General features: G+C 41.6%; 1 protein-coding gene across 3 annotated transcripts in view; it reads right to left on the bottom strand.

Moving 5' to 3' along the window:
* Window positions 1–23,347, bottom strand: part of KLF3 (KLF transcription factor 3) — a 44,026-nt gene that overhangs the window by 5,871 nt on the left and 14,808 nt on the right. For 2 of the 3 annotated variants that reach the window (XM_083755058.1, XM_083755059.1), the window contains exons 2-5: window positions 16,374–16,468; window positions 5,053–5,521; window positions 4,162–4,312; window positions 1,740–1,900 (exon numbers count right to left, since the gene is read on the bottom strand). In XM_083755058.1, coding sequence (XP_083611184.1) covers window positions 1,740–1,900; window positions 4,162–4,312; window positions 5,053–5,521; window positions 16,374–16,430 — 838 coding nt within the window. In that variant the 5' untranslated portion in view covers window positions 16,431–16,468. Of the gene's footprint in view, window positions 1–1,739; window positions 1,901–4,161; window positions 4,313–5,052; window positions 5,612–16,373; window positions 16,469–23,347 lie in introns of those variants that run through there. The other variant, XM_083755057.1, reaches the window with a different exon arrangement.

Below are 23,347 nucleotides of genomic sequence, written 5' to 3'. Positions count from 1 at the left end.
AAACAGAGAACAAGATCTGTAGAGAGAATGCTGTATCCAAGACAAATTTAGTGATGATGTAGAAGGGTGTGGTGGTACTAGCGCCATTCAGTAGAAAAATAAGAAAAATAAACCAGCCACCACTCAGAGAAGCAAAAGTGTGTGCCAAAGAAAATAAAAAACCAAAGCTAAAATCCTTTAACACCTGCTAGGGGATAGGCCCCAATGAGCAAGGCTTAAGGTAAAGGGACCCCTGACTGTTAGGTCCAGTCGTGGCCGACTCTGGGGTTGCGGTGCTCACCTCACTTTATTGGCTGAGGGAGCCGGTGTACAGATTCCGGGTCATGTGGCCAGCATGACTAAGCCACTTCTGGGGAACCAGAGCAGCGCACGGAAACGCCGTTTACCTTCCCACTGGATTGGTACCTATTTATCTACTTGCACTCTGATGTGCTTTCAAACTGCTAGGTTGGCAGGAGCTGGGACCGAACAACAGGAGCTCACCCCATTGCGGGGATTCGAACCGCTGACCTTCTGATCGGCAAGCCCAAGAGGCTCTGTAGTTTAACCCACAGCGCCACCCACGTCCCTTACAGCAAGGCTTACTTTTGAGTAAATATTCATTGGACTGAAGTGTAAATAATTAAAAACACAGGCAAGTATTCCACATTTTACATATCTGAAGCTTCAGTCTCAAGACTGTGAAATTTTCTGGTATGTGACACATGTTACAGAGTGGTAGGCTGGCCTTAACTTGAGCCACTCCAGAAACTAAGGAAATACAATAAGTGATAATGCCATCGGCTGTACAGCACATTAACTTCCTGGCACCAAAGGGATAAGTGACACTGCCATGGCATGAAAATACAATAACCTGAGCAAGACACATGATACACTGCCAATAAAACAAAAAATGCGCCACAGTGGTGGAACAGCGTTTATTGACAGCAAGCATGTTGCCAATAATTAATGGGTAGACAGGGCCATGGTCGTTTTGCTTTATGGCTTTATTTACGACCCCATGGCTAGAGCAAAACCATTCCAGTCAAATTAAATTGTATATATTCCCCTGCCAAAGTATCCCTAACCTTTACATTACAATCAGAAGTGGCTCATGTGCATTTGTGTTGACCTTTGCAGTTCCTATGGACTATAAAAGCCAACAGCATACTACAAATGGAGGGTCTCCACTCACAATGTTAAGCCCAGACACTGAGGTCCAGCTCCGAGACCCTTCTGGTGATTCTCTCACTGCAAGAAGTGAAGCTATAGGGGACCGGGCAGAGGGTCTTTTTGGTGGTGGCGCCCTCCCATCAGATGTCAAGGAGATAAAGGACTACACAATTTTTAGAAGACATCTGAAGGCAGCCCTGTATAGGGTAGGTTTTTTTAATGTTAAATATTTTGTTATGTTTGTATATCTCTTGGAAACCTAGCCAAATGGGCAGGACATTATTATTATTATTATTATTATTATTATTATTATTATTATTATTATTATTATTACCACCCCTGTTACCACTCCTTTTCTTCCAGAGCACCACAACGACCCTTGTGCAATAATACTCTGTGTCATTCACTTCTACATCTATAGGAAAAGTGCCGGCATAATAACGGCTCAGTCAGAAATTAGGTCTCAATGTAATCGTAATCTGCCAAGGAACCAACACTGTATGATAATGGAGCTATTTTTTCCCCCTTAGAAACTTCTGAGTTGGGTTGTGACAAGAGAACAAGCGTTCTTTGGCTCTGCCTCATACCTGTATGTGTTCTTCGGTGAGCTTTCAGGTGGGAGCTTTTAGTGTAAACCTTGTTGCAGCCTTCGTAGTCACATCTGTGTATTCTGCGTTTCCTTTGCGTGTCTGGAGATTCCACAGGTAAAGGCCTCTTGCCAGGCTGAACGATAACTGAAGGGTGATTCCTGCATGAAGTTAAGCCACAGGGTCAACGATGAAATCTGCTTAGCTACATCACCCTTAATGTTAGACCACAGAGCTCCTTTATTCACTACCCCCTTTGTCTTTTGGCAGCCTAAACAACATTACATGCATGTGGAAGAATTCAAGCAAGCTTAGCAAATTTCATGGTCTTTCGTGGTAATATTTTGGCTCTCTTCCCTGCTGGGGGTTTTATTCATTCTGTGGGAGGAACAACAAAAATCTCCAGAGCGAGCTAGGCTTTTTCGTTTATTTTTAAGGTCTTGTTTCCCAGACAAGCAAACTGTATTTAGATTTTTCAAATTCTCAGTTAGTGCTTCCAATGAACGTCCATTCCTTTTGTTGACATATTTTCCTTCTGCTTAGGAAAGAAATTTTAAAAATGAGCTGGCTCACAGCTTTTTTACATTATTAAACCCACCAGTTCTTTCTTAAAAGGCTTTATTCTCAATTCCCCTAGAGACCAATTAAGAATTTCCTGTTTAGGGCTGGTCTCTCCTCACCACTGATGTCAATCCCTAAAAGTAGAGTTTAGTCTGTATGTGCCACACCCACAGGATGTCAAAAATCGACTCTTAGGCTTCCATCAGTTGGAGACGTGTGTGGCCTTACCAGAGCACATTATGCGCACTAAGAGCATTTGGCCTAGGAATAACCCTTAAAAGCCGGCAGTAACAGCTGTGCAGTTCTGTATCCGTACCCGTTTATAGAAAAGACAGCTATCCATTCATTATTTCTAATTAGCAAGCAGAAAGCCCCATCTCTTATTTCCTGCATCTAGAACTTCTGTCTTTAAAAAAAGTGGTTGTGCAATTTCTGCAAGATGGGGTTGTTTTTTTTTTTTTTAAAAAAAGGAACTGTATGTGGTACAAGTGGCGATATGAGGAGGAATAATGTAGAAGAGCTATCAACATATCAGAGGTAACTATGCCATGAAGCCCAATCAATAAAGAGTGCTTTTGGTAACTTATCATGGTGCAGAGCTAATAGGAAAACTAGGGCACACAGACTTCAAAAAGAACCAAACCCTATCTAGACCAAAGTTCTGCCATCTATCCAAACAAATAGCTCCAGATCTCAAGTAAGAGAGCCAAGCCAAATTGCCAAAATAAAAGGACTAGGGAGGAAAAGTCCACAGGCTCTTTTATCTGATTTGTTTTAAATTTTATTTTTTTAAAGTCTTTTTGACTGCATGGTGTCTTTATTTTTTGTTTTAAATACCACAACTAAACTGAGTGCAATCTACAACATCTCTAACTGCAGCAGGTACAGATCCCACAAATGAAGTTTTGAGATGTTACATCTGCACATTTCTTCGATATTTTACTGCACCAGTGCAACTCAGCAAGATGTCTTGCAAATGATAGTTACAGATAGGTAGCCGTGTTGGTCTGCCATAGTCAAAACAAAAAAAATTCCTTCCAGTAGCACCTTAAAGAAGTGTGCATGCACACGAAAGCTCATACCAAGAACTGACTTAGTTGGTCTTTAAGGTGCTACTGGAAGGAATTTTTTTTCTTTTGCAAATGATAGTGAAAGGTTGATCCCCCCCTTTCTTTTCAGTCAAGGGGTGTGTGGAAGGCCTGAGGGAGGGGATAAAGAATTGTTCTGGGTACAAGACTAGGTGTGTCCATTAGATTGACTTCAGTAATACAGATCACCTTCTTTTAAGTTTCCTAGCAATGTTTTAAAAGTCTCTGAAGAAGTTTCCCAGAGAAACTTATCCTGTCTCCTTTGAGAAAGGGAATGAGTTGTTATCTCTTTATAAACCCAACTAAATCATGCTACACTTTAGATCATCTACTGCTATTCAACTGATTTATGAAACACACCGTACAAAGCATCTCAAAGCATTTTCACATTGCAAAAAAAGCCATATGCAAGACAACTGCATATATAAAAACTCTCTCTGTGCGCGCACGTGTGTGTGTGTATATATATATATATATATATATAAGAGACGACACTGTATTTTAGGTATTCTGACCCCCAAACTGCATAGGGCTGTGTACTCCAGAACTAGCACTTTGAACTTAGCTCAGAAGCTAATTGGCAGCTAGCACAATTCTTTCAACAGTGGTGTAATAGGATGCAATATTCTGCCTTGGTCAGCTGCATTTTGCACTAGCTGCTGCCTCCAGGGCAGCCCTGCATAGAATGCAACACGGTAATGCAATCTACGATGAGGACGCAATTAATTATTATGCTCAAATGAGGTAGCATAAGACTCCAGTTAGCTACTTACTCTTGAAGCATTGCTTGAGGAGGCGACAATGAGGTCATCAGCGGAGGGGACATTTGTTCAGGATAGTAGTCATTCCTAGGAGATTCCATGCCTGGTTCCACCTTAATAGATTTCCTTAGGGCTTGCTTCTCATAAGATTCTATAACAGACACTACAAGAAAAACAGCAAATAAACACATTTTCCCATCTTCTACATGCTACATGTAACTAAAATAAGATATTCCTGGGAAGATAGTCAACTGCTGAATATATTTTGTAGGCTGGTAAGTTCTGCATTCGAAACACTGTTATTTATTGCATTTTTTACTGCCCTTGCTTCCTGCAAGGAGGTCAGGACTAGGGCTGGACGATACCTGGTTTTCAACATTGTGATATATCATCAGCTAAACAGCACAATATACCGATATATCACGATGTCTGAAATAAGGATGGAGCTAGGCGTTGGCTGGCTTCACGGTTTTTCCCACATCAGGATTTTTGCCTAGTAGACACACATACATCATGATTTGCAATATATTGCCAGGTCAAAAAGTACAAAACCAGTATCACGATATGGACTTCAGTTTTGGACAATATATTGATTTATCACCCAGCCCTAATCAGGACAGCATCCCTTGTTTCTGCCTTTCCGTCCCCTTTATTGTCACAAAAACTGCGACGCAGATTATGCAGAGTTAAATGCCTGGTCCATGAAGTAGGAATCTAGTTCATCTGCTCTTAGTTGAAAACATTTATCTTCCGTATCCCCTTGTAAAAGGATAAACAGAAGCAGTTTTGCCATGAGAGATTGTGGCATGACTTTAACCAGAAGAACATCAGGTTCCTTTTTAATTTATCTTTTAAAAAATAAAAAAATGGGATGGGGAAGTCCACAAAAAGCAGAACCTTTACCTGGCATGCTACTTGGGTTTTCCAAGTCTTCTGAAAGGACCGTGGACACCATAATAGGATGCTGAAGGGGAGGAGCATACATAAAAGGGACAGGCTGCACTACGACGGGCTGTATAACTGGAAGCATCCCAGGGCTTCGAAGTCCATGGCGAGAAAGAGCTGCCATTACCGGAGGAATAGTTAATGGCATCGTGAAAGGCTGCAGTTTCTTCATTGGTGGGCTGGGTGAGGGCAGATTTAATCCAGGAGAGCCTCTCCTGGGCTGGAATTTCAGGGGCGAAGGAGAAGGAGAACTTCCTGACGAAGGAGGCGAGCTCCGCTTCACTGTGAGGTCGACAGGCTCAACTTGCACTCCGTTGCAAAACCCTTCCGAAATCTGGTAGATTTTACTGGGCACCATGTTTGGCGTCGAATAAATGACACTGTACTTGTTGTGGTTCATTTGGTCCATGTAACTGGAGCTGAACGACTGTGAAAAAGAGGGAAAGAAATAGGTGAAATGGAATCCAGGACACAAAATACGCTTTGTTGAATAAGGGGTCATCTCTGTGATGCTTTGAACTGAATTCCACTGGACTCAAATATGAATTGAAATCCTGCACAGATATTCTTTGAAGTGAGAAGCTCAGACACACATAATTCTGTTTATGCAGAACCATACAGCCCCACGAAGCTGATGGCTTACAGGTTAGCTATCCTTGGTGCCTCACATTAACTACTTCTGCCACGTTACAGAATATATTTTAATTAGAATCTTCTGTAATGAAAGTTGATCTGGTAGGATTAATTCTGTACTTTTTGGTGAATATGTCAAGTCAGGCCTGGCTACAAGGTTGTGGACTCAGCCAGCTCAGATTCCAATTATAATGTGAAGACATCAACCACAAGACAAGGACAGTCCTGGGAAAAACTTGCCATGTTTTCCTGGAACCGCTGGGCCCATCAACACTTTGTTGTAGAGCAATAGAGGAAGGCTACTGTGCTTGGGAGGAAAGCCAATTGGACGTGGACCCTATGCTGCTTATTTTTGTTCTATTCTACTGTTTGCAGTAACAGAATTTCTTCAACATAAATGTATTCCACTGCATAACTACATGTAAATATGTTACATGAAACCACAACATCCCTGTGGAAGTAACTTTTAATTGAGACCTTTCAACATCTGCAGAGGACCACAACTCCCATCACCTATGACCACTGGCCATGCTGGCTGGGGCTGATGGGAGTTGGAGTTCAACAACATCTGGAGAGCAGTGTTGGAAACTCAGGTATATATTCTAGGTGTCAAATGGGTCCTTAAACCAAGGTTGCAGTGTCACCAAAATGGACTGTTTAGTTGCCATTTGGGGGCAAGACAACTCTAAAGTCTTATTTAGAGGAGCCAGTGTGGTGTAGTGGTTAAGAGTGGTAGACTCGTAATCTCGTGAACTGGGTTCGCTTCCCCGCTCCTCCATATGCAGCTGCTGGGTGACCTTGGGCCAGTCCCACTTCTCTGAAGTTTCTCAGCCCCACTCACCTCACAGAGTGTTTGTTGTGGGGGAGGAAGGGAAAGGACTACCTTTGGGTAGTGATAAAGCAAGATATCAAATCCAAACTCCTCTTCTTCTTTTTCTTATTTTTCAAATGATGGGTTATTGCTTTTGGCTTTATTTTATATGTTGTGGTCTTGTTGTGAACTGCCCTAAGACCTCTGGGAATAGGGTGGTGTATAAGTTGAATTAATAATAATAATAATAATAATAATAATAATAATAATAATAATAATAGTGATTGATTCTCAGTTAAACATCTAGCTAGTTCAGATGATAAAGAAGAAAAGTCACTTTTCCCAGGGACAGTCCACATATATATTGGCCTATTCAGACCTCTTTTTCTTAATGGTGACTGTTCCTGCTCAGGCTGCACAGAAAAAGCAATTTGGTTCCAGAAATCCATTCCGATTGTGCAGATAAAAATATAACTGATGGAATTTTACAGGATGGGGGTATTACTGTATGTAAACACTCCAAATCCAATGATCCCCAGATGGTGAAGATGTCAGGCACTATCCTGGTGCCCAGGCACCTTCGCTTGGTTGCAAGTAGTCAAAAGCCAGGCGCAAAAAGTACATGGCTAATTTCAAACACTGCCGAGAGCCACTTGCACTATTTGCTCAATCATCTTTCCAGACTCAACACTTCAGTGCCTCTGCTCCATCAAGAATATTTCATTTGCAATCTTATGACTGTCACAACCAAAAGAACACTGAAGCAAGGGAATTATGATAATCATTCAAGGATACTGACTAGGGAGATACTAATAATTAAGACAGCACCAAGCATCTAGCTCCCAGGGTTGGCCCAAGCAAAGCAACCCAAGAGGTCCACCCCAGCACTCCCTGCAATATTGCAAGGGATCCTGGGGCACACCTCTTGGATTGCACACCAGTCCTGTGCTGCTCAAAACCACTGCTTGGATTGCTTGTGCAGTCGGGCTTGCACAAGATTAAATTGCCGCAATAAGGCCAAATTAAACTCTTGTATTACCTTTAGCAGAACAAAAACTGCAATGCTGTGGTGGCAACAGGTAGGCAAATGCATTGAGGTGGGTCTAATCATGCAATCAAGTGCAGTTCAAGATACCTGCAATGCTTTTCACTCACATGAAACAGACATTTTCCTGTTTGCTCAGGTATTTTGATGGCTGAAATATACTGTTCCCGACCAACTTGAAATTAGCAACTGTGAGGGTATCTGAGTGTTCTGAAATGATTTCAGAATATTTAAATTGTTGTTGTTATTTAAAAAAAATGTTTGCTACTTAAGACTTCTTTGGAAGCAAGGGCGGCACATAAATTTAATAATAATATTAATATTTCTGAAATACAACGTCTTGTGACCTGGTACTATAAGCTACTGCAAAAGCAAACATTTGCAGTGCTATGACAAGTGTGGCAAACTAATCAAGCACAGTTGAATGCCATTATTAGCAGGGGGGAAAAAGCACCATACATGATCATAAGTTGTTATGAAGCTGAGAACTGAAAAGAGGCAGGGTGTGGCATCTGGGACAGAAACAGAGACAAGCGCAGCATCCAAAAGGGATTTCAAGCACCGCAGGAGCCAGCTGTGTAACTGCAACCCTATGTGCTCAAAATTGGGTTGCACGTAATGGGAGCACACCTTGGCAGGCAACATGGCAAGATGAACTTGCCCCACTAGTGAGAAGACACACCTTTAGTTACATCAATGCAAGGGACTCAGTGCACTGTTTCATGGCTATAGGATTGGAACATCAGGTAATGGATTTCAAATGTGAGTGCAACTGGAACGTAAGTTTTAAAAAAACACAGGATGGGAGACAATGTTGTTGCTCCATTCACTGATGGCGCTTTTATCCAGTCAAGCACAGCTGCATTCACAGAAGCTGTCCTTCTGTGTGTGCAACTCTCCTCCCATTAACAGAGTGGCTCTGTTGGACCTCACCCGTAATAATTTATTTCACCAATTTTGAAGTTCAAAACCGTTCATGTCAAGGAATGCCTTTTGGAAAGATGGTAAGAGACCACGTTTTATCTCTCTTAATCAAAATAGCCTTCCATCCATTTTGATTGAGTTTGTTGATCCTAAGCGGACTTCCTTGAAATCAGTGTAACTTACTTCCTAGCATGTTTCCGAGCACAATTCAAAGTGTTGGTGCTGACCTAAACAGCCTTGGACAAGTATACCTGAAGGAGCGTCTCTACCCCCATCGTTCCGCCCGGACACTGAGCTTCAGTTCTGAGGGCCTTCTGGTGGTTCCTTCACTGCGAGAAGTGAGGTTACAGGGAACCAGAAAGAGGGCCTTCTCAGTAGTGGTGCCTGCCCTGTGCAATGCCCTCCCATCAGATGTCAAGGAAATAAACAACCATCTGACTTTTAGAGACATCTGAAGGCAGCCCTGTTCAGGGAAGTTTTTAATGTTTGATCTTTTATCGTGCTTTTAATATTCTGTTGGGAGCCGCCCAAAGTGGCTGGGGTAACCTAGCCAGATGGGCGGGGTATAGATAATAAATTATTATTATTATTCCCATTAAATGTGGCTGCAAAAATCTGTACAACTGCACAGAGTCATGTGTGCTTAGCCCCCACCGAAAAGCATGTGGGCTATAGGACAGAAACCCATTCACTTCAGTAATTTAGGCAGGCATTTTTAGGATTGTCTGGGATGTACAAACCAAAGCACAGGACTATAGTTGAGCTATAATGTAGCACGTTTCCCCCCCTCTAAAGGTTGCAGGTCATGTGTAACTTGCAAGCTAAATTTTAAAAGTCCCGTTTGCTTCAGATGTTAAGGCAACCATGGAATGCTTAAACAAACAAACTCCAGTGGGAAATACCTAACTGCTGAGGGAGAAAAAACACAAAATTATTAAATTATGCTAGGGATTCAACTTGCTCTCTGTTTCTCAGCTTGAGAGAAAGAATTTTCATTGTGTTTAGCTACGCTAGCACAGAATTCACCCAAGTCAGCTGTTTTCGTGCCAGTCTGAAGAAGCCGATTTATTTTGACAGGGTTTCTTTTCCACATTTCTACTGAGCTGCACATTTCCAGTAGAAGATCATGAACATCATAGCAAACAAGAAAAGTTAGAGTGCAAAAACAGGAGAAGTGTGATAGGACACATCTGGTTAGTTATTACCTAAAACAAGAAAACCCCCACACAATAATTTGTAGCCCTTTAATGGGCATTAGGCAATAACCAAACAAAACCATGTCACTATGGACAAACTTAAGTTAACAAGTGACATCTGTCTAACAGAACATAATATTCACACATGATCTGAAAGCTACTCTCAACAGCATCACTTTGTGACCATTTGAAGTCTAACATATTCATTGCAGCATAAACTCCTGCCAAGCATTTAGCAGGCAAAACAGAGTACAAAGGAAATATATACCGTATTTTTTGCTGTATAAGACTCACTTTTTCCCTCCTAAAAAGTAAGGGGAAATGTGTGTGCGTCTTATGGAGCGAATGCAGGCTGTGCAGCTATCCCAGAAGCCAGAACAGCAAGAGGGATTTCTGCTTTCGCTGCGCAGCGATCCCTCTTGCTGTTCTGGCTTCTGAGATTCAGAATATTTTTTTTCTTGTTTTCCTCCTCCAAAAACTAGGTGTGTATTATGGTCTGGTGTGTTTTATAGAGCGAAAAATACGGTATATATATTTAAACATAGTGGGGCCAAAAAGTCATGAAATGCAAGGGGTAACGGTGCATCTGTAAACTTTCTATACATAGTTTAAGGCGTTTTTCCAATTTACCTTTACTAGTAGAGACGTGAGTTTATAGGACGTGTGTGTGTGTCCCCGCGCACACGCGCGATTGCACGTTCATGTCTGTATGTCGGGATGTTAATGATGCTTTGCCTATGGTATATTTACATACATATATATATGAAATATATATATATATTTTCAGTCCAGAGTTGTACCTATTATTTTCATGTTGTCTGAATGGCTGCATGGAAGATTCTAAAGTTGTTTGCGTTGTGACAGGAAAACAGTGAAGCTAAATTGGCTGATTGCATGTTTTCATATTAGAAGAAATGGTGGTGGTGGGGTGTTCTAATAATTTATTAGCAATAAATTGAGTTTATTCTGCAACTTTATATTTATGAAATAAATAAAAGCAAGTATGACCCAGTCACAACAATAGTCCCTGCATGAAAACTATCTTTCTGGCTGTGCTATATTACTTGAAAGTTTTACATTTAGTACAGCGTAGTTAGAAACAGCATGATCACAGCGATTACATGGCATACTGGGTCTTAAGCCTGCCAGGCAGAGTCCCGAGTTATCCTAATAGTATGTGGAAACAATGGCTGTATTCAGTTAATTAACTTCTGGCTTAATTAGCCAGGCTATGTATAACCTCCACAAACTGATCCACACGCAGCTCTCCTTTGCTCCCTTCATGTGAGCAGGAAAAGATGTCAGGAAGCTACTATCAAACCATGTGTCCTGCTGCATGAATCTGAACCAGAAACGATGGTTAACAGTTTGGCTGATTTGGAAACCATTAACCATGTTTTCAGTTTGCTGTGGTTTACCATGGTTTGCCTCCCTACCAACACAGAGGCTGCGTTGCAGCTGCACAGAACTACATAGTTGGTTAAGTCTGGATTTGATCATTCAAACCGGAACAGCAGCAAAATAAATAAATAAACTGGTTTAATTAATATTCAAAAACAACCTACAGGTATGAAGTAGTTAACAAACTACTGCTGAACACAAAAGCTATTTTTATCACAGATAAGATGCTTGTTTAGACCAGCCGCTGTGGCCTAGTATACTGTTTCCAATAAATGCCAGCTCCTGGATTTTGCTAAGCAAAAATATATATATATATGGATGTGATGAACTTCAGAATCGGGTGCTCTGTTTTTCAGCTAGATCACAAAGTGAGACAGAATATATGCTCAGTTTAGGCATGCAAGCCATTGAGTGATGAAATAAGTGTAATTCTGCTTAAGTTATACGGCCACATAAACATTGCAAGGCAACACCATTAGATGTTGAATAGCAATTCTCTAATTTGGAGACCCTGGGCTATAAGGAGCATGAAGTGCTCAGTTTGTAGTCATCTTTCAAGTAGCTTTTCTATAATAAGAGAAGAAGGGTATCTGGCTAAAAGGAGCAGCACTTCAAGGGAAATAATATTCAAATATGTCACTTAATGTTCTCTGGCACAGCAAACAATTCTTCAGTGCGCTTTGTCTCTCTCTCTGAATCCTACTTCTATATGCAAGCTCCATGAGGATACAGAAATACTGGCAAGAATGTTCTTGATGAAGGCTGTCATCCAATTTTTAGACATCAGTCACGTGGGGTGGGGATTTTTCCAGGTCTACCCTGACCAAGATTGCTTTTCGAATATGTATAAGTTGGAAAGCAATGTAATCCAAATAACCGGTGAGTTGACGTATTTCTTCTCCACTTGTCCACACCTAGGACAAAGTCCAGCTAAACAGGTCACATTTTGTGATCTCCACCCAGATATGAATGCTCTCCTAAAGAGGCAACTGTGCTGTTAATCTGACAGAACTTGCTACATAGCATACAGTGGGTGATGATTAATAATCATCACCACTAAGAACTCACATCAAATCTCCTCTCAAAAGGAAGATTTATGCAGGGTCTTCTACAATGGACAGTAAGTCCTGTTCTTCTGTGGGAGATTTGTGTATTCATCTTACTTAAAAAGCAGGTGTACCCTATCTGCCTCTCCACCAAATGTAGGCCTCAAAAGTGGACACTCCAGTAGCAAAAGCATCTGCTGCTAATTTGTGCTTTTCTGGAAACTTCCGTGGCACTGTTTACTCCAAGGTAACAAGTACCACATTAACTATTTCACATCACATGTACTCAACAGGGTGGAGCTCAGGCGACTCTGTAATTACATCTACTATATAGTTATCACTCATGTGTGTAGTAACACCATCCCCAAACTGCCCAGTCCACCAGAGAGATGACAAAATGCTGTGGGTGTGTCCTGCCATTATGCGATTGTGGTAAACCTTTTAAAACCGCACCCTTACAGCGTTGCTAAAACTCAACTTCGTTTCTTTTTCCTGGTGCTAAAAACTGTGTTATACAGTGGTACCTCAGGTTAAGTACTTAATTCGTTCCGGAGGTCCGTACTTAACCTGAAACTGTTCTTAACCTGAAGCACCACTTTAGCTAATGGGGCCTCCTGCTGCCTCCGTGCTGCCGAAGCACGATTTCTGTTCTCATCCTGAAGCAAAGTTCTTAACCTGAAGCACTATTTCTGGGTTAGCGGAGTCTGTAACCTGAAGCGTATGTAACCCGAGGTACCACTGTACACATTGATGGCACTCCACTCTCACCAGCATGTGATTGTGCAAAAATGTCAACTACTGTTTTAAGCGGGAGAAAATGTTGGGCCGTGTGACAATTTTGCCAAATACTGCAGCAAACACAATGCTCTCAATTAGAATTGTAAGATTTGCAAGAGGAAATGGAGATACTTTTACTCCACCTTCCAAAGGCAGAATATTGAACTTCTTTCCTCACGCCACACACTTTGCTGCCTTAAATTCGCTTCCTCCCCACTGCTTCCAAAGCTTAAGGGGACTGCAGGGGCTACACGGGTCTGGTTTTCCCCAACACACCAAGTCAAACTTCGCTGGCATGAGTGCACAAGCTTCTGGTTTTACACCCACTCTGTTCCTCCCTGATCCCTTTTGCTGCCGTGCCACACTAAGCCAAGGTTTGGTTTAAGTAGCCATCCAAAAAATGAAATAAATAAATTTGTCACTCATAAAACCATAGATCACAGGAGCATAGAATCATGGAGCTGGAAGGGTCCATGAGGGTCCAAACCACATGCAATCTTTAGCCCAATGTAGGGCTCAAACCCTCAACCCTGAGATTCAGAGTCGCACACTCTACTGACTGAGCTATCCCAGCAGTATGAATGCATTTACAGTGGTACCTCGGGTTAAGTACTTAATTCATTCCGGAGGTCCGTACTTAACCTGAAACTGTTCTTAACCTGAAGCACCACTTTAGCTAAAGGGGCTTCCTGCTGCCGCCGTGCCGCCGGAGCACAATTTCTGTTCTCATCCTGAAGCAAAGTTCTTAACCTGAAGCGTATGCAACCCGAGGTACCACTGTATACCATTCCGACCATGCATGCCCACCCACCCCTCCTCTCCTGTTTATATCTGAAGTCTCTCCCCACCTCTTCTTCCTTCCTCTTCTCACTCGAAACACATTCTCTCTCCACCACACACACATAATAATAATAATAATAATAATAATAATAATAATAATAATAAACAAACACACGCCAAATCTTCACTGCTGCAATCCACTTAACATCCAAGACCAATTTAGAGGTACACCCTGGTACTGATGCTATCAGTTACAGATGGGAGTGTTACAAAGAAGTCTTTGAAGAAGCCCAACTTTCCCTGTTAATACCACTGCTCTCTTTGGTCTTCATCCATCATTATTTATAACCCACTACACTAGTGATGCAAAGCAAGCTTATCCCTCTTTTTTGGTCAGAAGTCACGAAGTGCAGTCAACATCACATGGACTCTGAGCTGCTCTAAACATCACCCAAATTTCAAATTCTGTACCAATTTGGCTGCAAATCCCTTAAAAAAAAAAGGAAACTTAATTTAAGGATGCTACAAATGGGCTGAGAAGACAAGGATGCACTTGCTAAAATGCAGTGTAATGCACACATTATTACATTGTTGTGGCATTAAACCTCGCGTACATGTTACGCCAGAGGTAGCCTTTAATTATGTGCTGATGGATTCCCACTTATTTCTAGCAAATTACATCCAGCCTCTCTGCAGAAATAAGCCTACAGCTACTTTGAGGAAAACATAGCAGTTATCTTTTGGAACAGCAACCAATAAGTACTTTGGTCTATAATCAACCACACTAATTACTTAGGAGGGCAATTGCATCCATTTCCCAAAGGGCAGTTCTTAAGTTTTCTTGACCAAAACAGTGTGAACTAAAGGAGAAGTTTTAAAACTTCCTTTATGAAAGCATTTATTAAAATATATCCAGGTAAAGATGCATTTATCGGAAATGTCCCCCACTTCCCACAAGCAGAGTGTTTTTTAAAATTAAAATTAAACCAAAAGCTGAACACTGTTATTGGATATTTTCTAACAAACATTATAAATATCCATGACAACTTTGTTTCAAAGTGACCCTTACATCTTGTATAACCGCTGGCAGGAATATCAGCAGCCAAACACACAAAGATGATCTAATTGTATAAGCTTCTCATTACCAGCAAGCCTTCACATACAATCCTCTATTCAAATTTTCCCCTTTGCGACTATTTTCCAAGTACACAGAGGCAAACAAAGCAAACAGGCTTATGGCACCAGACTCACCCTAGAACATCCTAGACCGTAAGCTCATTTCCTTGAACATTGCCAAGGTGCTCCCTTCTCTCCTACAACCTCTGTGTGGCTCAGGCAGAAAACCTCAAACATCGACAGTAAGAGAAAACTTGGGACATGCAAGTAAGGCTAACAGGACCAAATGCAGAAAGAGAAAGACTTAAAAAGACTCAGGTCTTGTTAAATGTCGAGTCACCACTTTTCACTTGCAGAGACCCCCCTGTGCCCTTAACAGCTGATGTTCAGCATCACTGCATCACCAGGCAGGAAAACTGAACCTGCTGAATTCCTGCCTGTTAAATACACAGAACCTTGGTCAGGGAAAAGGAGGCTATCCTAACTAGTCAGTGGCTCTCATGGGTGGGGCGCAGTGATTTATGTTTGCGCTTAAGGTAAAGGTAAAGGGACCCCTGACCATTAGGTCCAGTCGTGGCCGACTCTGGGGTTGTGGTGCTCATCTTGTTTTATTGGCCAAGGCAGCCGGCGTACAGCATGTGGCCAGCATGATTAAGCCACTTCTGGCGAACCAGAGCAGCGCACGGAAACGCCGTTTAGCTTCCCGCCGGAGCGGTACCTATTTATCTACTTGCACTTTGACGTGCTTTCAAACTGCTAGGTTGGCAGGAGCAGGGGCCGAGCAACGGGAGCTCACCCCGTCGCAGGGATTCGAACCGCCGACCTTCTGATTGGCAAGTCCTAGGCTCTGTGGTTTAACCCACAGCGCTTACTTTACTTCAAAAGCAGCTGAGGGGTGTTTGTGGGAGTGTCGTTTCTTCTCCTGTGAAAATGATCCCTCTGGAGATTTTGCACTCTGCAACTTTCCTGGATGCCCGCATTTCCAAAAAGCTTCCCCATATCCTCAGGTGTGCTTTCAGTGGGAATCAGTGGGAAGCAGCCTACTATGCACCTGACACCTGTTCATTTGTCTGTGTATGTGTGTGTGTGTGTGTGTGTGGTCTTTTTCACTTTGAAAGAACCTGGTGCAGAAAGATTGTCAAGGCAAAAGAAGGTCCTTCTTCCTTAAATAGAAAATCAAAAAGCACATGGATCACAGGCCCTCACAGCCTAACTCTGTGATTCAATTAAAGTTCAGGGGAGCATGCTGTGAGGTAACTACTGCCGCAGGAAGTGCCGACAGCTAGGAAGGCTGCAGAGCGCTAGAGAGATGTTTAATGGAAAGAAATGCACATACAACTCCTGCCCACCTTGTGGTGATTAAAGCTGAACTCTACGCCCACCAAAATTCTGAAGAAATTATGGTTATGAAGGAGTAAAAAACAAAACAAAACAGGAGCCTTGTTTGCAAAGAAACGATTTGTGAACATGAGGGCGGGGGTAGGTTTCAGCACAGCACTAGAATATAACCCATGACAACAGAAACTTTTAAAAAATGTTTAAATACTAACCACTGGAACGGGTTCCATTGCTTCTTGTTTGATGGGGACAGGGTCAAACATTAGCATCTTCTTAGTCAGCTTTACTTATATTGTTGTGCAGGACTCTAGAAACACGAGGGGGGGAAGCAAGAGAGGGTTTTAAGAAAAGACAAAGCATGAGAAAGCTGTAGAATACTCAGCTCTTAAGTGAACATATTTTACATTACTGCACATAGGAGTTAATTGCATGTACGGCATGCAAACAACTGGGCGCAGCTTATTGCTATTGGAAAAAACAACCCAACATTGGGAGCAGGCGTAGAAGCATGAGTCCCCTCTCAACTGTGCTTGGGCAAAGCCTGCAGGCAAGGAATGCATGCAAAACACCATATTATCTCCATAATCCTTAGAATAGCTCTATACCAGGCATAGGCAACCTTTGGCCCTCCAGATGTTTTGGACTACAATTCCCATCATCCCTGACCACTGGTCCTGTCAGCTAGGGATCATGGGAGTTGTAGGCCAAAACATCTGGAGGGCCGAAGGTTGCCTATGCCTGCTCTATACTTTAAAAATTGCATTCCCATCTCCATGTAGCCGCTGCAGGTGCCTGCAAAAAGCTAATAATAGCATGCCTAAGACCACCTATTAAGTTTGTCAGTGAATCTTCACAGCTTATCCTCAGAAACTCTTTAGGGCAACACCACATATGAAGTTGTGCGATACTGTCTTAAAACTTCAGGAAATTCCTTTGCATTTATGCTATCATGAGCACTACTTTTTGGCTTCAAAGCAAAAACACATCTATGTAACAATAGGAAATATGTTATCAAGTACAGAAACTTGTTTTATTTTTTAAAAGCTGCTAGAAAAAAATATGAGTCCTATTATCAGGGGTCAGCAAACTTTTTCAGCAGGGGGCTGGTCCACTGTCCCTCAGACCTTGTGGGGGATTGGACTATATTTTGAAAAAAATAAATAAAAATGAACGAATTCCTACACCCCACAGAGATGCGTTTTAAATGTAAGGACACATTCTACTCATGTAAAAACATCAGACAGGCCCCACAAATAACCCAGAGATGCATTTTAAATATAAGGACACATTCTACTCATGTAAAAACACACTGATTCCTGGACCGTCCGCGGGCCAGATTTAGAAGGTGATTGGGCCAGATCCGGCCCCCGGGCCTTATTTTGCCTACCCATGGCTTATATGAACCCCACTCCCAGATGTTGAACTATTTGATGTTTTTATCCAGATTTAATTCAGAATAATTAGCACAACAAGCAGCTACAAGTTACCAAACACTCTTGCTTCTCTTTCCTCCACATAAGGGAATGCATTCATCACACAGATGTCCTGCTCACATGTTCGGTGTCCGCAATGAGGTCTTAAAGTAACACACCTGGTTTATGGGGGAAATCCTGTACAGTTCCTTCACATGCTGTTCTGTCAGCTGGAAAGCCTTTGCATCTGTCGACATTTATCCTAAAGTCTGGAATTGATTTCTAATACCACCTAAGAGGCAGTTTAAACTAGGGATTAGATGATAGACCTCCTGCTGGAACTTCGATTCTAGGCTCTGCATGAGCTGTGAACTCACCAGGAGAGCTCAGGGCCTCAATTTCCAAAGGTAAAATGGGCATGAACAGTGCTTTGTAAGGATGACTGAAATGCACCACGGAAGCAATAACTGACATAGCTCGAAGGAGTCAAAGATGAAATCATTTAACTGTTTGGCACGAGATATAGGCTGTAAGATGTAAACAAGACAGTTTCACTTGATTCCTGTGGGACAATCTCAGTATTCCAGAATAGGACTGAGAAATGCACACCAAATTTTACGATTAAAGGTAAATACTAGTAATCCTCCCTGCTTCCCAAAACCAATGTTAATTCTCCTTTAATTGTTAGGATGGGCCCTCAAATAACAAGTCCCAGTTGGCATTGCCTAAGCTCTGGGTAACAAATCTTATGAATTCTGTATCATTTCCAATTCACATTCCTGTAGCTCAGAGCACGCAAAACAGTTGTATTCAGACAGAATACAGCGACCGTTATTTCTGGAAAGGAAGAAATTCCCTCTCATGTTACAATAGCGGGAACTAATTAGGAAAGGATGAGCAAAATGAGAGCTAAATCAAGCTTCAGAATTGATGGCAAAATTATTTCTCAAAAGGAAAGCTTTTATTAAGTAGAACTCAGTAACTGTGCTCGTAGCAACTGTCAAGAGCCTAACACTGCCCTCAACAGGGGGAAAGCTGCTCTTAATATTATACGTCGCCCATCTCCAGCTAATTATAAAAATAAAATTGCTTGTATTAAATATCATCAACAGTTGCCAAACTTGCCAAGAGTCAATAGGAAAGGCATTGAAACAACAGGAGTTAAAGGAATAATGTTATGGATGGAGCAGAATTTTTTTACATATTGGACCAATGAAATATTTAAATAGGGCAGACAGTATGGCCACTTATTTTAAAGACATGAGAAGTAGTACTCAACATGTGACTTGTTAAATCAGTGGTGGACTTTGGTCTTTAAAATTTCAGTGGTGCCCTGTGCAAGGCCAAAATTGGATGCCTCCCCACCTTTCAGTTATAGTTGCAAAGTCCTGCAATGCCCTCTAGTGCTGGCGCCCAGTGCACACTGGCCAAAATCTGCCCCTGTGTTAAATAGATAGGGCCATTAAGACAGTTCAGTAAAGCATGAGAGGTGGCAGCTTAACAGCGACACAACTGCTTCCTAGAGAAGGAACTTCTTGCTTCACTTTTAAGCCTTTTCTTTTGGTCTTCCTTGGTGGAAAATGGTGATTGCTGCCAGTGGCGTAGCGTGGGTTGTCAGCACCCGGGGCAAGGCAAGTAATTTGCGCCCCCTAACCCTAACCCCCAGATGTTGCGCCCGGTGCGGCCGGCCCCCCTGTACCCCCCACGCTACGCCACTGATTGCTGCCCCATAGGGGGGAAAAAGTCAGATAGCCAGGATTTTAGTGTAGCAATTGGAGAGCAGTACATTCACCAAAAATAAAATAAAGCAGCAAAGTCAGAGCCTGAGTTTAGATCACAAACTCCTATTTCATACAAACAAAGGTAATTTACTTCCTTTGGTTTGTAAACATTTTTAAAATTACCCTTCCAGTGCAAATAAGATATATCATTATTATTCCTAAATTGCAGTGGCGGAGATTGAGTTTTGTCAGCCGTGTATGGGATCTATAGCCCCCCCCCCCTTCAGGATGTTTTTTGTGCCCCATAAGCTTTTGTTAGCATCTAAATAAAGTATGCCATCTTAAATTTTTATTTTTTAGAAAAAGCACATTGCCAGACTTAAGTCTTGCCGAATTGTGTGAATAAGCACTAAGGAAGCAATTTTTTTGAAATGTCAAAAGGTTATCTTTAAACTCATATGAACATTACATATAAACCCCCATCTGCATAATATTGCAGGTGGTTCATATTTTTTCCTGAGGCCTCAGGTGCTGAAAATACACTCAATACCTTACTTACTCCTGTCCTAAATAACATGCAAGTTCTTAAGCGCGACACTGTTTGTTTGTATCCATAGGTGGCGCTAAAAATATGCAACAAAGAACAATCCATTGTGTATTGCGGTAGATTTCACTGCAAGCATAGAATTCAACAAGTCGTTTTTTGAAATTCTCTCTGTATTTTGCCCAATGAATCAAAGGGAGCCTTTTCAAGATAGACAGAGGTTCCAAAGGAAACGATACAAATGGTGAATCACACAACACCTCTGGAAACCAGAACATAGTGAACACTGGTAAAACACTGAGTCAATCCCATAACTGCTTTGGGTTTTAAAAAAAACCCCAAACCACCACCTAAGGAAGAGAGAAGAGTTATAACATAAAATGCCTCAAGATATTTTGCGTTCTTATATTGTGATTTTATGTTGTAACTGCCCTGAGACCTGTGGGTATAGGGTGGCATAACAAATATATAAAATGAAATAAAACAAGAATAAAGAGGACAATGCAAAAGCAATTAATTTCAACCAGATTATTCCTAAACTCCTCTTCCAAGGACCCTTTGGCAGGAGCTGGTAGACAAAGGGAGGCAGTAAAATTTTCTGGTGTACCCTGGGACAGGTTTGCCAATTGCCTTGAAAGGAAAACCTATTCTTATCTTTCACGTTTATTTGGAATGAGAGATCACTTAGGACAGGCATTGTGCTATCCACGGCCAATTTCAGGTTAGGCGGACATGAAGGCATAAGTTTCATTATCACCTTTTAAGTTTTGCCTGATCAAGCAATTTAAGGTTGCAACTATGGAGCACATGACATCTTATGAAAAATTACAGGCAAAACTGATTAAACGCAGTGCCATCTGCAGCATTGTAATTCACAATTTATTTTTTTTGCTGCAGCCCCAGCTTACTGAGCCAACCCTGTCCTAGACAATATGCAGAGCAATGAATTCAGCCTAAGGATCAAGACACAATTGTTTATAGTACTGCAGATCCTGACTCAAGATCTCAAGCAGAGGATTTCTCCGGTGCTCTAACCCCAAATGCATTCCCCTTAAGGTACCAGATGCTAGGAACTTAAAACATGCAACACATGTGCTGTGTCACTAATTCTCCCTTCCCTGTGTAAGAAAAGTCATGCTCCATCGAGTCATATCCGGCTCACCCACAATGATAGTGCTTTAAATATAACCCTTGCCAATACCTTACGGTTTTGCTAGGTAGATGAAATTCTTTGATGAACAGACTTGTGAAGATTGTTTCAGCCTCTAAGAGTGGCTTGAACTTTTGCACTTCCGTCCTCTGTCGAAAAGTTTAACCACCTGAGCTATACAAGGAGGAGGACAGTGACTTTTCTTCAGTTTCAGTTTCTGCTTTTAGTAATGCAGTGCAGTCTACAGACTTAGGGCTGGTTGACACAAGAAAAGGGTCTGAGCAGGGATTATTTATACCCATGGAACGCCAATTCACACATTTCTCCAAGTTTTGGTAGGAATCATGCGGAGGCCATTGGTGAAACATGACATTTTTACACGGGTTGTATTTTTCACCAATGGTAAGCAGAAAATGTTTGGTTCAGGCCAGGCCAAGTAGATTCCTTGCACACGTCAGAAATATTAAGAGCTCTAACTCATTACGGCTGACGTGGAAAAACATTCCTAAATGCTTATTTGGTGGTTTCAAGTTGGCTATCAGTGCTCATAATTGTCTTTCCAAGACAGAGGTAAGGAGTAAATCTTACATCTCTTCCTTTTCCGGTCCCATATTTACCAGAACCACCATCTGAGGTTCAGAATCTACTTTCTATTGAGGTACTAGACGGAACCTTTCATGAACTTCGAAAGCAAATACAGCAGCTATTGAGACAAAAAAACTGTAGGAACATGGGAGACTGAAGAATGAGAGATGTATTGTTATTGTCAATAGTACTGATAAAATGCCCCAATTCACAAAAAAAGTATTTTTTTAAAATGAGATCCAAGTAACTGAACAAGGGTAACTATATAAATAACTGAATTGTACCAAGGAGGACAAAAATGTTGAGTATTTTAGCGATAGTTATCTGGTAAAACAGTGGAGTTTTACCACCGTTCCACCAAAGAAGAGGAACCAAAGAGGAGGAACAAGTGGGAAAGAAGATAAATTAAGGAACTACATTAAGGATATTCTGAGTATAGTGTCCAGTCGTAATGTGTCAATTTGCTTCTCTGTACACTGAGAATTCATATATTGCATATTTTGCAAGCCACTATATATATATATTTTAATTGTTGGAAGACAAAGCAGCCACAGCAACCACCTTTAACTATCTGGGCCACCACTTCAGAGGGGGTGCTTAATTTCTACAAATCAGACAAGCTAATTTTGCTTTAAATATTTTATATAGGTAGAAGTATGTAGGCTACATGTAATATGAAACTACATAACTAGCTATGATGCAGTAAGCAAACATTCGTGTGTGTGTGTGTGTGTGTTAACAAGCCACACAGTTTTATTTTCCAGCCTCCTCCCAGCTGCTCCACCCTCTGGACCTTTGCCAAGGCAACTCGACTTGTCCAAACAGGACACACTTTGATAAAATTTTCGCTCACACCCTGTCCTTCGGTGAGGCTAGTGAAGCAATTGATTTCTCCATGCAAATAAGGACAGGTGCACAGTTAAAAGTCCAAGCAAACTTCTAAGGCACTTCCTGGAACTGTAACCTACTAGAAAAGAGAAAGAGCATGTGCCAAGGAACCTGGATAAGGGAAATATAATTTATGCACTTGATTTAAAAAAGATTAACCTTCCGACGGAGTCAGGACACGACCCAGGCAAAGTTAAGTACTTTGGAGCATGCTCTGACTTTTCCAGCATGGAGATCCTATTGATTTCAGCAGCTGAGATTTCAACAAGATGTGTTATGTCTCATTAATTTCAATGGAGAGTTGGACTCAAATGGAATTTACTCCCGAGGAGGCCTGTTTAGGATTGCACTGTTAAAATGCTCCAGACATATTTTCATGTTGTTGTTGCTATTTATATAACATTCTATACCCATAGATCTCAGGGTGGCACGCAACATAAAATGACAATATACAGAACATAAAATACACAATTGAGACAAAGACAACTCAATAGTCCACCCTATTGTGCCTCAAGAAGACTCTATTTGTTTCTTCCTGCATGGATTAGCTTGGTTCCAAGCTACCTGAAAGTCTTGCTTTCTACCACATGCATGTACCCATCCTTTAAGATCTGTAGAGAAGGGACTTTATGGGGGCTGCTGCCTTCTAGCAGCACAGGACACAACAGGGCTTTTTCCGTGGTAGCCCCCTGTATCTGCAACTCCCTGCCCTGAGAGGTTAGAGGGCTTTCTCCCTCCTTGTCTATACAATATCTGCAGATCTTGAAGAACCTTTTTGCAACAGCTTTTGGTTTTACCGCTTGTTAGAGTGGGGTGTGTCTCTTTGCAGAAAAAAAATACGCTCCCTTAGGTTTAATGCTGCCCTAATGCTGTGTTATTTTGCTGT

The sequence above is a fragment of the Podarcis gaigeae genome (genome assembly GCF_964106915.1).
Source record: "Podarcis gaigeae genome assembly, chromosome: 9".
Classification (NCBI taxonomy): Eukaryota; Metazoa; Chordata; class Lepidosauria; order Squamata; family Lacertidae; genus Podarcis; species Podarcis gaigeae.
The sequence above is the reverse complement of the archived record's forward strand: the minus strand, read 5'-3'. Positions and strand labels throughout refer to the sequence as shown.